Raw genomic sequence first — 15,689 nt, forward strand, 5'->3', positions numbered from 1 at the left:
CTCTTGGAGCCCAATGGTGGAAAGTCAGAGAAGTTCTCCAACTCCAAAAGCACTGGCCAACTCCAATAACCAATGGCTAGCTAAACATGTTGGAGAAACAACAAAAATGGTGACCTGGAGGGCAGGGAATTTAGGAGACATTTTAATACATTTGTAGCTGGATTCAGGTAGATGTGTGTGTGTTTGCGGCGGCGTAGCGTACCGTATTTACGCTACACCGCCGTAAGTCAGAGAGGCAAGTGCTGTATTCACAAAGCACTTGCCTCCAAAGTTACGGCGGCGTAGCATGAATGGGCCGGCGTAAGCGCGCCTAATTTAAATGAGGATGTGGGGGGCGTGTTTTATGTAAATTACATGTGACCATGCGCCCTCCGTGGACATATCCCAGTGTGCATTGCTCCAAAGTACGCCGCAAGGACGTATTGGTTTCGACGTGAACGTAAATTACGTCCAGCCCCATTCACGGACGACTTACGCAAAATACGTAAAATTCTCAAATTTCGACGCGGGAACAACGGCCATACTTAACATTGACTAGGCCAGCTATTTGTTCGACTAACTTTACGACCGGAAAACGCCTTACGTAAACGGCGTATCTTTACTGCGACGGGCGCACGTACGTTCGTGAATCGGCGTATCTAGTCATTTACATATTCTACGCTGAACTCAACGGAATCGCCACCTAGCGGCCAGCGGAAAAATTGCACCCTAAGATACGACGGCGCAGGCCGTCGTATCTTAGCTAGGTTTAAGTGTATCTCAGTTTGAGCATACACTTAAACTTACGACGGCTTAGATTCTGAGCTACGTCGGCGTATCTACTGATACGCCGGCGTAACTCTTTGTGAATCCAGCCCTTGGAATTTACAAGGACACCTAACAGTGATTAATCAGAATATCCCAGAACAAAAGGGATGTTTTCTTGTGGGAAGTGGCAAATGTGTCTTTTTGTGGATCGCACAAATGTATTTATGGACAAAAGATAACAAATAAAAGATTTAATTGCTCTACCTCCCGGGGGATATATATTCTCACGTGTCCTAATGAAAAAATCGATATCGGTTTAAGAAAAGACAGCTTTGAATCTGGGTGGGAGAGCACATGAAAGAAAGTAAAGAAAACAACACCGAAAAACCCTTATCTAAACATTGAAAAATGGCACATAGGGCAAGTTGGACGGTATGAAAATTAAAGGTATCTTTGCACTTAAACCATCACCCAGGAGGGAGACTCCTGGGTTCTACTAACAAAAGAGAAATGGTGGTTCTATAAACTTAAGTCACTTGTCCCCCATGGTTTGAACAATGAGATGAATCAGATGAATTAGATAATATATGGCACACTATTATCTCTCCCGGTCTATTTATATACCCTAGCCTTGATGTATAGAAAGCTGTAACCTCCAATTCTAAATAACCCATACGAGACTAAAGAGATTCATAGTGCTTCTCCGGTTCACAATGAATGGGGACTTTGTGCGTATTCTTTTTGTGTGGGAATTGCAGTGAACAGCAATGGGCGGCTCTACTGTTTGAACCTGCACGATATAAGGAAGACAGAAGCTAGACGTACTTCCCTGGCTAAGCTACTCTTGTACATAAGTGAAACACATTGACATCACATTTCCATGCCTCCTTGGCTCTCAAACTAGCGGTGGAAGCATAATGGTACTGCAGTGACAGCTCCTGAGACAGGTCACAGTGACCGGAGGGCTTGTCTGACAGAATTTGGAGCTGGAGATGGAGACCAGCGAATATATCCAGCTGTGTAAACCAACAAAGCCGCGCTACATACAAAAATCTTTAGGTAAAAAATGCAATATAAAAAAGTCCACGTGAAATAGTGAAAGATATTGATATTGTTTTTTTCATCGTGAAAACGGTTGTGTGTACGCTTTAACGAGGGGGGGAAAAACATGCGTGCTCTGAAGCAATTTATGAGATGGGAAATTAGCATAATCAGCCCAAAGGGTGTCGCTAATTCGAATGAAACTTTCCATTTATAGTGCCGTCGTTTTTCACAACGTTTCCTCGCGACGTCACAATGACGAAACTTACGTCGAGGCGCATCCTGGTCACGTTTTCACTTCCGGTCACTTTTGGTTTCTGTATACTACTGCGGTGGAATGCACACTGATCCATCACAGCGCAAGCAGAAAGGCTGCTTCTCATCTCGATTTGGTAACAGATGTGGTTTACCTCCAGTGCCGAGGCAAGGCACATTTTAAAGTAAGCGGCCATTTGGCTCATGTTTTAATTCTTTGTTTTAATAAAACTGAATTATGCTATGGACCTGCTTTTTTATTTTATTTCTGAATGACATTGCAGTGGAGTAACAAACAGATCCCAAGGCATATCCTCTTGGTGTGTACCAGTAAAAGATCGCAGACCCACAACCATACAAAGCTCCACCTGACCTTCTTTTTAGTTTAAGAGGTCACAGTGGTCTGGTGAGCAGGAATTTCTACCTTATTCACCGGGTGTTGTCTCAAGTCTTTGACAGTGGTGATGGTGTAAAGACCAGAGTTTCTTCACAAAAGATTTGTGGAGTTTTCAAACATAAAACATTTTCTCTGACCTTGTGTAATTTGTTGTTTGATTTTTTGATGCAGTTTGTTTATTGGTGGAATATTTTTAAGCACTGTAATGTTCACATAAAATCATTAATTATCTATTGAGCACTATGCACTTTATTCGTCAATGTATGCAATTCAGTTTATTGTATGCAACTTAGTTTATTGTTTTAGCACCCCCAATTAACACACACCCCACACTCTACAAGGTTTGCAGTATAGAACTTTGAGGGGAGCAGCTTTCACTTCATTATATGTATCGGCACTATCTTTAGCTACTTCATTGCGCGGTGTTCTCCAATTTCTAAATTTTTTTTGTAGACCTACGTGCACACGCCCCTGAAGAGTGTAATTTTACCTACATGAAAAGTGTCGGGCCAACTGGATGCACCTGATTCTTAGATGTTTTTTTGACTTTAATATCTTGAACTCACATTATTACTGTGTTCTCACCACACCATGGGCCTGTTATGCTGCCAATACTGTTTTCATTATACATGTTTTGCATTATGTGATTGACTATTTTACTCATTGTATGTATGCTATGTTATGCAGTGATGCTTTTTGACAATAAAAGTATCTTTTCAAACATCAACTTCTCATTTAGCCACCAACACCCACCTCATTTAAAGTCCCATATTCCAACCTCTTTGCAACCGATACAGGGATGGGGATATGTGTTTCTGCATGTCTCACTCAAAGTCCCGAATGTTTCCTCTTATAAACTATCGTAATTCAGAACAGAAGGTAACCATTCACATTTCTTCTGTTCAGGTTCCCCTTACTTTGACACAAATATTCATGCAAAGAATTACCTCTCTGCTATCATCCTACATATCATATAATTCCATCAGGTGATATGGTATCGGCACCTATATCTCGGCAAATCTCAATCTCTATCTTGCAGAGAGTCAGTCTAAATTCCGTGACTGCTATCTACAAGGCTGGTCTCATCATGTGATAAGGGTGGTCAGGGACAAGGAAGGGGCAAGGCCATAATATCTTCACCTACTCCAACACGCTGACTTCTCCATCAGGTCTCACCACTTCTCATTATGTGCACGGGCAAGTGCGCCAAATGCATTGGATGCACCCTCACCCCCCTCTCCATCATCTGCATCACATGTAACTCCATTCTGTTTTTCCCAGAATGGAGCACAGAGCCGTCTAATGCCGCGTACACACGATCGGAAATTCCGTCAAGAAAACTGTGGATTTTTTTCCAACTGAATTTTGCCTCAAACTTGTGTTGCATACACACAGTCACACAGATGTTGTCTGAAATTCCGATTGTCAAGAACGCGGCGACGTACAACACTTACGACAAGAAAAATGAAGTTCAATAGGTAGTGCGGCTCTTCTACTTGCTTCAAAGCATACGTGTTTTTTTGTGCGTCGATATTGCAGAAAGACAATTTCCGACAAGAACTTTTCCCATTGGAAAATTTAAGAACCAGCTCTCAAGTTTTTTTTCCACAAGAAACAGCTCTCCAATTTTTGCTGTCGGAAATTCTGAAATTCCGATAGGGCCTACACACGGTTGGAAATTTCCAACCAAAACCTCACATCGAACCTTTTCTTGTCGGGAAATTCCGATCGTGTATACGCGGCATAAGGAGGTCGGGACTAACCTGACATCAGAATTCACCTCGTGTTTGGGGAATTTAGGAAGCGGCATTATTTTTAAGATAATCCCTTTAGTTTACCAATGTAAAAATACTTTTTAAAATGGGAAAAAATAAAATGATCATTCCGATACCGGGTGGTGGTTGATTTTGTTGCAAAGTTAACATTTGCTACCGACGAACTTTTGCTGAATCTGACAAATTGGTCAAGGAGCTGCTTAGGTAAAATTTGCTTTAAATTTAATTAAATTTTTTTGAAATGATGAGGTCAATGATAGGCCATATATTTGGAACAGGTTAACCAGTGTCCCTCTGGAGCATATTTTTTCATTTTTCACACATATGTAATATGTTAAAGTGATACTAAAGTCTCAGTTATTTTTTGTTAAAAAAAACAAACATGTTATACTTACCTCCTCTGTGCAGTCGGTTTTGCACAGAGCATCCCAGATCCTCCTCTTCTTGGGTCCCTCTTCAGTGCTCCTGACCCCTCCCTCCTGTTGAGTGCCCCCACAGCAAGCAGCTTGCTATGGAGGCAACCGAGCCGGAGCTTTGTGTGTCCATTCAGACACAGAGCCACTGCCCAGCCCCAACCCCCTTCTCTCCTCATTGGCTCACTGACTTTGACAGCAGTGGGGGCTAATGGTGCCATGCTGCTGTCTTAGCCAATGAGAAGGGGATTGCCGGACAGCTGAGTCTCTTGTGCAACATCAATGGATTGAGATGGACCTCAGGTAAGTATTAGGGGGACTGAGGGAGGCTGCTGCACACAGAATTCTTTTTATCTTAATGCAAAAAAAACTTCTGCCTTTACAACCACTTTAAAATCTACATGTGGTCTAGAGGTTGCTGGTGGTTCCTTGAACTGTGAGGCCCCGTACACACGACCGAGTTTCTCGGCAGAATTCAGCCAGAAACTCGATCGGAGCTGAATTCTGCCGAGAAACCCGGCGTGTGTACACTTTCGCCGAGGAAGCCGACGAGTTCCTCGTCGAGCCAAATAGAGAACATGTTCTCTATTTCCTCATTGTTCAATGAGGAAAGTTGGCTCGCCGAGATCCTCGGCGGCTTCACACAGAACTCGACGAGCAAAACGATGAGTTTTGCCCGTCGTGTTCCTCGGACGTGTGTACGGGGCCTGACTGTTTGTCCTCCCTTGGTTGAACAGTTCTGGGGCCAACACCAATCGGCAAAGCCAACAGCATGACGCCCGGGATCTAATTTAGCTGTACAAAAGAGTAGTATTCTAAGGGAGAGATTCTTCCCACGGACCAGCAATGTACTGCACATTTCTCCCACTGACGCCTGATTATACAAGGGGTTCCCCAAGACCTGAACAATTATTTTAAAGGTTCCTCTGGGATAAAATGGTTCAGGAGATCAGCAGCAACAAAATGTCAAAATTTGCCAATAGAAGGGAATACAGTATTATTTTAAGAAGTAAGCACAGCAGTGATTTACGTTACATGGTGCTTTAGCAAACCAAAATGTCCTCCAGTTAGGGTTTATAGTGTATGACTCTGTATGTTCATATACAGAATTAGGTTTTGACTTTGCTCAATCATGTTTCTCTTTTACAGGTCCTGCTTCCATCCATTCAATTGGCTGCAACTGGTGGGAAAGTATGTTGTGGAAACCGTTGGGGGGTAAGAGTCAGTTAAAAAAAAAAAACATTTCTAATATTACCTCTTTGTGATTGGGGATTTTTTGAAGGTAAAAGATCATAAGCAGATTCTGTTAAAAAAACAAACAAAGATTAGTTAGTAATTAGGATGGCAACATTTCATTGGGAGATTAACTTATCTGTCATTATCTTTTTACAGCTTTTGTTAATTTACATATCTAAGTTTACAACTGATAGCAGTTCTGCGTGAGTAAGGTGAAATATACAAGGAAGAAAGACTCCTCTAAATAGCACATGGCCCAATCCTTATGTACTGCGCATTCCATATCACTATCACTCCAGTATTAGGCCCCTTTCACACGGACGGATAGAATGGTGCTTTTAGCTGCAGGTTTTGCCGCAGCTAGAAACACACAATGCTTTCCTATGACATCATTCCCACACTACGGTTACCTGCGGTTTTGTGCGGATAGAAAAAATAGATCTCAATGCGTCCAGCTGCGAAATCACGCAGCTATCGGCACATAACCGCAGGTAACCACAGTGCACTGTGTCAGCTGCCTTTGGTATTAATCTTGAGGGGGAACTCCATGCCAAATTTCAAATAAAAAAACAGCATGGGTTCCCCCTTCAGGAGCATACCAGGCCCTTGGATCTGCTATGGATTTTAAGGAGACACCCCGTATGCCGAAAAAACGGTGTGGGGTTCCCCCCAAAATCCATACCAGACCCGTATCCGAGCAGCAGCCTGGCCGGTCAGGAATAGGGGGGGGACAAGCAAGCTCCCCCCCCTCCTTAACCGTGCCAGGCTGCATGCCCTCAACATGGGGGATAGGTGCTTTGGGGCAGGGGGGGCCCTGTGGCCCCGCCACCCCAAAGCACCTGTCCCCATGTTGATGAGGACAGGGCCTCTTCCCGACAACCCTGGCCGTTGGTTGTCGGGGTCTGCGGGAGGGGAGCTTATCGGAATCCGGGAGCCTCCTTTAATAAGGGGGCCCCCAGATGCCGGCCCCCCCCACCCTAGGTGAATGAATATGGGGTACATCGTACCCTTAGCCATTCACCTTTCGGAAAAAAAATGTAAAAAAACACACTACACAGGGTTTTTAAAGTAATTTATTAGTCAGCTCCGGGGCCCCCCCCTCTCTTCTTTAGCTCTTTTACGAGGGGGGCCTTCTTCTTTGATGTCTTCTGCGGGTGGGGATGTGCAGGTCTTCACCGCCGTCTGGTTCTCTTCCGCCGGGGGGGGCGCTTTCTTCTTTAGCTTTTTTACAGCGGCCCCTCTCCCGGGCTTCTTTGACGTTTTCGGCGGGGGGTGCCCGGGCTTCTGTCGCTTCTGCCTTCTTCTTCTCTTCTTCTATGTTGACACGTCGCTTCCTCCCGATGTAAAGTCGCTTCACACTCGCTTAACAGCATGGCTTATGACAGGGCTCAAAATTTCAAGTCCTGAGCCACTAGCCAGGCCTTAAGAGTTACTCGCCACCAGTTGCCCCACCCAACACCTCCCCTGCCCCACCCCTAAGTCCGCCCCTAAACACGCCCTTGTAAATGATCTCATGAAATTACACTGTTAAATATTTTAACCACTTCCATACCCGGCCTATTTTGGCACTTCTCTCCTACATGCATAAATCATAATTTTTTTGTTAGAAAATTACTCAGAACCCCCAAACACTATATATGTTTTTTTAGCAGACACCCTAGGGAATAAAATGCCGGCCATTGCAACTTTTTATCTCGCACAGTATTTGCGCAATCATTTTTCAAACGCCTTTTTTTTGGGTAAAAAAATGGTTTTGTGAATTAAAAAATAACAAAACAGTAAAGTTAGCCCAATTTTTTTGTATAATGTGAAAGATGAAGTTACGCCGAGTAAATAGATACCTAACATGTCACACTTTAAAATTGCGCACACTCATGGAATGGCACCAAACGTCAGTACTTAAAAATCTCCATAGGCGTCGCTTATTTATTTTTTACAAGTTACAAATTTAGAGTTACAGAGGAGCTCTAGTACTAGAATTGTTGCTGGCGCTCTAACGCACGCGGCGATACCTCACATGTGTGGTTTGAACAGCGTTTACATATGTGGGCGGGACTTACATGTGTGTTGGCTTCTGAGCGCGAGCTACCGGGGATAGGGGCGTTTAAAAAAAAAAAAATTTTTTATTTTTTTTTTTACTCTATTTCTTTTATTTTTACACTTTTTTTGACATTTTTTTTTTTTATCACTTTTATTCCTATTACAAGGAATGTAAACATCCCTTGTAATAGGAATCACTGTGTCAATAAGACCCCATATCTCTCCTCCAGGCTGGAAAGCATTAGATCGTGAAAAAAAATTCACCGATCTAATGCTTTCAGCCGCGATTGTGGCTGTGTTTACATTCCAGGACCCAGGCATGACGTCATAACATCGCGCCCGGGCCTCCAGCGATCATAGAGATGACTGGTGACCATCTGGTCACCAGTCTACTCTATGGTTTCCATCGGACGCCAGCGGATCGTTTCTCCGGGTCTCTGATGGCAAAGGAGAGCCCGGAGAAGCACCAGATGGCCCTCCCACCGCCTATAAGAATGATCAAGCGGCGGAACCGCCGCTATGATCGTTCTTATGGTGCAGGGATTCGCCGGCTGAAGAGATGGATATCTGAATGATGCCTGTGGCTGCAGGCATCATTCAGATATCCCCACTGAAAGTCCAGGACGTCATATGTTCGTCATATGCACAAGTTCCAAAAATAAGTATTAACAACTTTAACAATAGTAACACAAAGCATATCAGTACCCATCTGTGCAGCCTCAGTGTGCCCGTGAACGCAGCCTTACAGTGCCCCATCAATGCAGCCTTACTGTGCCCCATCACTTGCAGCCTTACAGTGCCCCACCACTTGCAGCCTTACAGTGCCCCATCACTTGCAGCCTTACAGTGCCCCACCACTTGCAGCCTTACAGTGCCACATCACTTGCAGCCTTACTGTGCCCCATCAATTGCCGCATTACTTTACCCCATCAATAGCCGCATTACTGTGCCCCATCAATTGCAACATTACTTTGCCCCATCAATTGTCGCATTACTTTGCCCCATCACTTTGCCCCATTACTGTGCCCCATCATCACTTCAGACTCACCTCACACAAACACTGGCGCCGATTTGAGCCGAAGCTGCAGCACTCTCCTCTTCCTCTTGTATCACACATACAGCGTGCATCTTCTGCTGTGTGTCATGGAGCGGGGTTTGTGTTTGGCGGCACTGTGTGATAAGGTCCCACCCCCTAGAATGGTTAATGTGATAGACAGAACACCGATTCAATCAACTATCACATTAGCTGGGGGGCGAGACCATGTCACAACGCGCCGCCAAACACAGACCCTGCTCTATGACACACAGCGGAAGATGCCCGCTGTGTGTGATACAAGAGGGGGAGAAGGAGAGCGCTGCAGCCTCGGCTCAAAGCGGCGCCAGGGCAGTCCAGCCTTGCCGCTCTCTGTGTCCTTCGGCTGACAGTTTCCTGGCTGATCGCTTCAGCCAGGAAACTGTCAGCCTGGTTCACCCCAGCTCCTCACTCGCCCTGGAACAAATTCCACTCGCAAAATGCGAGCAAAAGAGTGAAATTTTGAGGGCTGGCTTATGAGACCTCTGATGTTGATCTGTTTGCAAGGGGCCCAATTCTGTGCGTAGAGCAAGTGTGACCAAGAAAAATGAGAGTGAGCTGTTTTTCGGCTAAAGTCAGGGCAGGACAGGGGTGAGACATTGTTGTAAAGGAAGTCTATAGCAAAATTTAAAAAAAAGTGGTAAAGGTTTCTATAAGGAACTGTTTGCTGGGATAAGCAGGAAACTGCATGTAATAGCAACCTTCTTTTTTTTTTTTTATCTTTTTATTGTAATAGCAAACTTCTTAGTTGCCTTCTCTTACTTGACTTCCTTAGATCTGTTTTAACACTTATACATTTGCTCACTGTAACCCTAAACCTCTTTGTTCATTGACTCTCCAGATGTTTCTGTCCATCCTGGGTGCAGCTTCTATAGTTTCTGGAGCGCTATACTGCATAACAATGGCTGTTTTTGGATTACGATATGGACCGGTCTGTCAGTATTATCACCCTGAGGAAACAAATACTACTGGCTCCCCAGTACCCACCACCAATACCTCCCTCATCTGGAGTCGCCCATTTGCGAACCCAATGATCCAACCGAGGTAAGTCCCATATATTTTTGGCTTTTTAGAAGGTCAGTTCTCCCAAAATTGTAAATGTCAGTTATGACAGTGGAAAGATGAATCGCTCACTTGCTTTTTCTTTTTCTTTGTGGTCTCTATCACTGACTTCATTCATTGAGATTTATGCCATAATGTACTAATATGTACCGGATATTAGCACTTTATCACAGATTGACCTGCCAGTTGATCCCTTCCAACGGTGTGGGGTGTGGTGCAAGCGCTCCAATCACTGACGCTTCCATCTTTTCCTGGTCTTCCTTTTGGATTCTGACGTTCTAGTGTATCACCCTCCCAGCGTAATGTAGGCCCAGATTCACAGAGAGCAAGGCGTACATTACGCCGCTGTAGGGCAAACACTGTACGCTACGCCAACGCAGCGCAGAGAGGCAAGCATTGCATTCAGCAAGCCAGTGCTCCCAACGCTGCGACAGCGTGGCGTGGATTTCGAAGTCGCACGCCGGCGTAGGTTGAAGTGGACGTGAACCCATGCAAATGAGGCGTGACTCCATGCAAATGATGGGCCGAGCGCCAGACAGGTACGTATGACAAACTGCGCAGGCGCCGTGACGTAGACGCAAGCACAGAACCCCCATGCGCCTGCTCACAACCACGCTGGCACAACTGCCTAAACTACGCCGGATCACTGCGTACGCCGTGAACATAACGTACGCCCAGCCAGACACACGTCCAACGCACAATACGCCGGCTTGTGTTCCATGGTGCAGACCTGTGCATGTCTGTTGCTGGGTTGCACCTCCTTTATGGGGAATAACTTTACGCCGGACGTACAACTTTTGCGCATCTCGCGTAGCATGCGCCGGGCACACGCACGTACGTGAATCGCCGTATTTCCCTCATTTGCATGTTTGAATGGCTAATCAATGGGAGCAGCCCCATGCGTCCAGCCTAAATGTGCGCCCACCCTACGCCGGCGTGTGCAAGCTACGTCGGCGGGGTGTAGCCTGTTTTTAGGCGCATATTAATTTGTGGGTCTGGCGCACACATACGCCGGCGCACATTTGCACTTACGTCGGCGTAACGTGTTATACGTCGGCGTAAGTGCTTTGTGAATCTGGGCCGTAGGCTTCTAAAAAAATTTTAGCTAGCTCCTCTATAATCAGTGGAACAAGCAGTTTATTATACAGGGCTACTCAGTGTTTCCTGATTACATATTTACTCTCAGTTCCTTAACATGTTGGTGCTTTCTAAATTTGGGAAATAACATACCAATCCAATTATCTTTTTTTTTTTTTTCCAGCAATGAAAGCTACCTCTTCTACCCAGAATTATGGGACATGTGTGTGGAACCACCTAATGTGGTGGAGTTCAACATCATCCTTTTCTCTATCTTGATAGCAGTGAGTTCCGTTGAGGCCGTCCTGGGCACCGTTCAGCTGATCAGTAGTATATTTGATGTCATCTGCAGAACCTGTATTAAAAAGGATGACGACTATGGGGAAACGGTGAAAGGTGAAAAGAAAGAAAACAAATGTAAGCAACACCTAACCTCATTTATCACCAAGCCATACTAAACTATCTGTGTTGACCCATTTCAACCAATTAGATTAAAGAGACAGTGTTACTTTGTATATTCAGGGCAAATGACAGAGTCTGCACATAGTCCATCCCCACTGGCAGGGGGATCATCACCTCACCACACTACTGGACCCAGGGATGGACTGGCCATTGGGACTACAGGGAGTTTCCCGGTGGGCCAATGGCTCAGTGGGCCAGCTTCAGTGACAGCGGACCGCTGCCCCCCTCCGCTCCTCTGTCTCTCCCTTCCCGCAGCACTCGCCTCCTCTCCCTCCCTGCAGCACTGACCTGGGGGGAACAGAGAAGCAGGGGGAGGACCAGAGGAGCAGGGGGGACGACGGAGGAGCATGGGGGAGGGGACAGACAGCAGACTCAACAGCTATGGCCTGGGAGTTTCTCACTTCTGCCTAATCTTGTCCCATAAGGGGGAGCACCAAACTGATTCTTTTCCCCGGGTGAAATAATGTCTAGCTTCCCCACTGGTACTGCCTATAAGAGTACCAGTACCAGCCGTTCTTCTCTAATAAAGTAGAACAGCTAGTGGCTGGTGAAGGGGGAGAGGGGGTGCGGGTGGCCGGGGGGGGGGGGCGTAAGTTGTCCAGTCGCCATGGGAGAGACCTGCCAAAGTGGGCCAGTCTGGGTGAAGTCCAGGGCCAAAATTTTGTCCCAGTCCAGCACTGACTGGACCCCTCACTGGTTGGGTGGGGCTTCTGAGTCAGAGGGAGTTCATGATCAGTGGCCAACCAGCAGGTCCGAACAGTAACTAGCGGACTCTGTTATTCATCCTACTCTGTCCTGTAGTGATGTAGTGGCCCTGGACCAAAATGCATAGAGGGAGACTCGGGTATCCAACAGACCCCTATGTGTGTCAGATGCTTAACCACTTTAATACCGGGCGCTTTTACCCCCCCTCCTGCCCTGGCCAATTCCACCAGCTGTCACTGCCCAAATCAGTGTATATTATTTACCGTATATACTCGGGTATAAGCCAACCCGAATATAAGCCGAGGCACCTAATTTTACCACAAAAAACTGGGAAAACGTATTGACGCGAGTATAAGCCTAGGGTGTCCATCTGCATGCCTCATTGTGCCTCATTTTGCCTCACTGTGCCCATGCCTCACTGTGCCCATGCCTCACTGTGCCCATGCCTCGACTGACGTTTAACATGGGAGTCTATGGAAGGGGTGCCCGGGTTTGAAAAATTGGTTCTCCCCAGCCATAGGTCCCCCGGACAACAAACTTTGCACACTTGTAAAGGAAGAGTGGGGTCATCTGTGTACCAAGTTTGGGGTCCAGGAGACCTACGGCCAGGGGCGGACTGACCATTGAGTCACTCGGGCACTGCCCGAGGGCCCCATGCCACTAGGGGGCCCCATCAGGGTTGTCAGGCTCAGTAAAACCAGGGACAGTATGTAAAAATCTGTGTTTTTTTTACATCTGTCCCTGATATGTCTGAAACTGACATGCTTTTGATGTAAAAATCCAGAGATTTTAGCTGCCCGCCTCTGTACTGCCTCCTGGCGTGGTGGCCATCTGTAAGCTTGGGGGCCCCATAATCTTCTATTGCCCGGGGGCCCCATGAGTTGTCAGTCCGCCCCTGCCTACGGCCGGCTGGTATTGGGGCCCCAAAATACGGGAGATCAGGAGCAAAAAGGTGATTTGAGTATAAGCCGAGGGGGCATTTTCAGCACAAAAAAATGTGCTGAAAAACTCGGCTTACACTCAAGTATATACGGTAGTCTGTAGGAAAGTTATACAGTCCACAAACTATGGTATGTATATCTGAAAATCGATTAACCCTGAAGTACTGATGGACTCATTTCTTGAGGCCCTAAAATGCAAGGAAGGTTCAAATACCCCCCAAATGACCCCTTTGTGGACAGTCCAAGGTACTTAGTAAGAGGCATGGCGGGTATTTTGAAGTTGTAATTCATCTGTCAGAACTTTTGGGAAAATTAAGAAATGTAAAAAAATAAATTTCCACAATTTCTTCTTTATTTATTTTTTATTGTTTTAATATTTTTTTTTACATACTATCACCAGTGCAGTATAGTGTTATCATATAACTGTGTGGCGGTGATCAGGAACCCTGACTGGTGACAGTATGTAATAAAAAATAAAAAAAGTTATAATTGTTTATCATTATTATTACATTTTTTTTTTTTTTTTTGCAATTTTTTTTTTTTTACACACTGTGACCAGAGCAATGTTACTATTACCATAGTAACATTGCATTGCTCTAGGAAGTGATCAGGATTTTTTTTTTTGTTTACATTATGTTTGCTTATAGCAGTGCATTACATTGCTATAAGCAAGCATTTTACTGAATGAAACTGATTCATTCAGTTTGCTTTGTTTTGATCAGCTGTGATTGGTCAAAGCTAATCACATGGTACAGATGTCTTACCATGTAATCAGATTGACCAATCACAGCTAGCAACACATTTGTACACATTGGGCGGCTTGAAAGGAAGCCATCCATTGTGTACAACTGTCATGTGCACAATAAGTATAGGCGCAAACACATGAGAATATACCTTATTCCCACAAGAGTATCATCAAGTCCATAAACAAGTCCATGGGACTGGGGAATGCACAATATATTATATATATGTAAGTGAAGTGGTCTTTTGCGCTACTATGAGTAAACGGAAAATCAATAAATGTGAGTGAAATTGTATCCCAAAGCTGCAATATCTAAAAGTGTTCACTTTACACAGATAATGAAATAAAAATGCAGGTGATCTTGCGCTAAAGAAAGTACACTCTAAAAACACCCTACTAAGTGGTGCACAAATGCTATCAGATAAAAGTGAGCATATATGAAGTGCTGGTGCAAAAATACATCAATGTAAATACATAAAAAATACACTGAAAAATATGTAAACAAAGTCCACTTAAAGTAAATACCGTGTTTCCCCGAAAATAAGACCTACCCCAAAAATAAGCCCTAGCGTCATTTTCCAGGAGGGATGCAATATAAGCCCTACCCTGAAAATAAGCCCTAGTTTAAAATGCTTGTAAAATTCTATAATCCTCTCTATTACAGTAGTGTATAATGTACAATGTGTGTGTTTCTGTAATATAATTGTGGGGAAGAGAGCTCCAGTGGGTCACAGAAGCGCAGAGCGGTGCTATAACGAAGGTATTTGGCACAATTATATTACAGAAACACACACATTGTACATTATATATTACTGTAATAGAGTGGATTATAGGATTTTACAAGCATTTTAACTCGCACTGGGGATTCCTGACTGGCAGGGAGAGGGGGAGAGAAGACAGCACATTACATGGTAAGACCTACCCTGAAAATAAGCCCTACTGTGTCTTTTGTTGCCAAAATAATTATAAGACCCGGGCTTATTTTTGGGGAAACACGGTAGATATCAGTCCTGAGAGGTGGGTAGCTATCTCAATGAGTGGATGTCCCAATATTAGTTCCCTTGGAGTATTTCTATGGGGATTGTATATTGGAGTGAAAAAGTGATAATGGATAAGTACAGAATCCTCCGACTAGTCATACAGAACTCTCACCTCTATTATAGTAGTAATAGGCGTATAGTGATATTGTATATATCAGCCTCGAATGTGGCTCTCTCCCATTTTTCTTCTCTTTCTTCTCCAATGGTATATATAGCTCTGACCATTACCTCCTTCCTCACCCTTGGGTATTCTGATGTCTCCGTTAAAATGAGCGTGCCAAAGGAAGGGACATAGAAATTGGAGAAAGAGAGAGGAAAAAGAGGCCTCCAATGGTGCAGTACGGTTAAAATGTAGGCTTGGCTAAAAAGGTGACACACTCAATATTTGTATTTTTTTTTTCTCTCTCTTTTTTCTCTTTTTTTCGAGATGGTTATGAAACTTCTCCCCTTCGCACGGCAGGGGGGGGAGATAAGGTGATGGAGAGTCAATGAGGCACGAAACACAGATCCTTCTTTTTTTTTTTTTTTTTTCTCTCTCTTTTCTTTTTTCCCCCTCCCCCCGCCTTCTATCCTATTAAGGATTTAGGGGGAGGGGGGTTAAGAGAAGGGGAGGGGGGGTTTCAGGATTCACTAAAGTCACAAAATTAAGGACTATTAAGCCCTGCACAAAATCCTTTTTTTTTT

At 44.8% G+C, this 15,689-nt stretch overlaps 1 protein-coding gene across 1 annotated transcript in view; it reads left to right on the top strand.

Moving 5' to 3' along the window:
* Nucleotides 1-15,689, top strand: part of LOC120933499 (transmembrane 4 L6 family member 5-like) — a 52,355-nt gene that overhangs the window by 23,897 nt on the left and 12,769 nt on the right. The window contains exons 2-4 of the mRNA XM_040346737.1: nucleotides 5,778-5,843; nucleotides 9,818-10,020; nucleotides 11,300-11,532. Of these exons, the coding sequence (XP_040202671.1) occupies nucleotides 5,778-5,843; nucleotides 9,818-10,020; nucleotides 11,300-11,532 (502 nt within the window). The remainder of the gene's footprint in view (nucleotides 1-5,777; nucleotides 5,844-9,817; nucleotides 10,021-11,299; nucleotides 11,533-15,689) is intronic.

The sequence above is a fragment of the Rana temporaria genome, chromosome 3 (genome assembly GCF_905171775.1).
Source record: "Rana temporaria chromosome 3, aRanTem1.1, whole genome shotgun sequence".
In the NCBI taxonomy this organism is placed as follows: domain Eukaryota; kingdom Metazoa; phylum Chordata; class Amphibia; order Anura; family Ranidae; genus Rana; species Rana temporaria.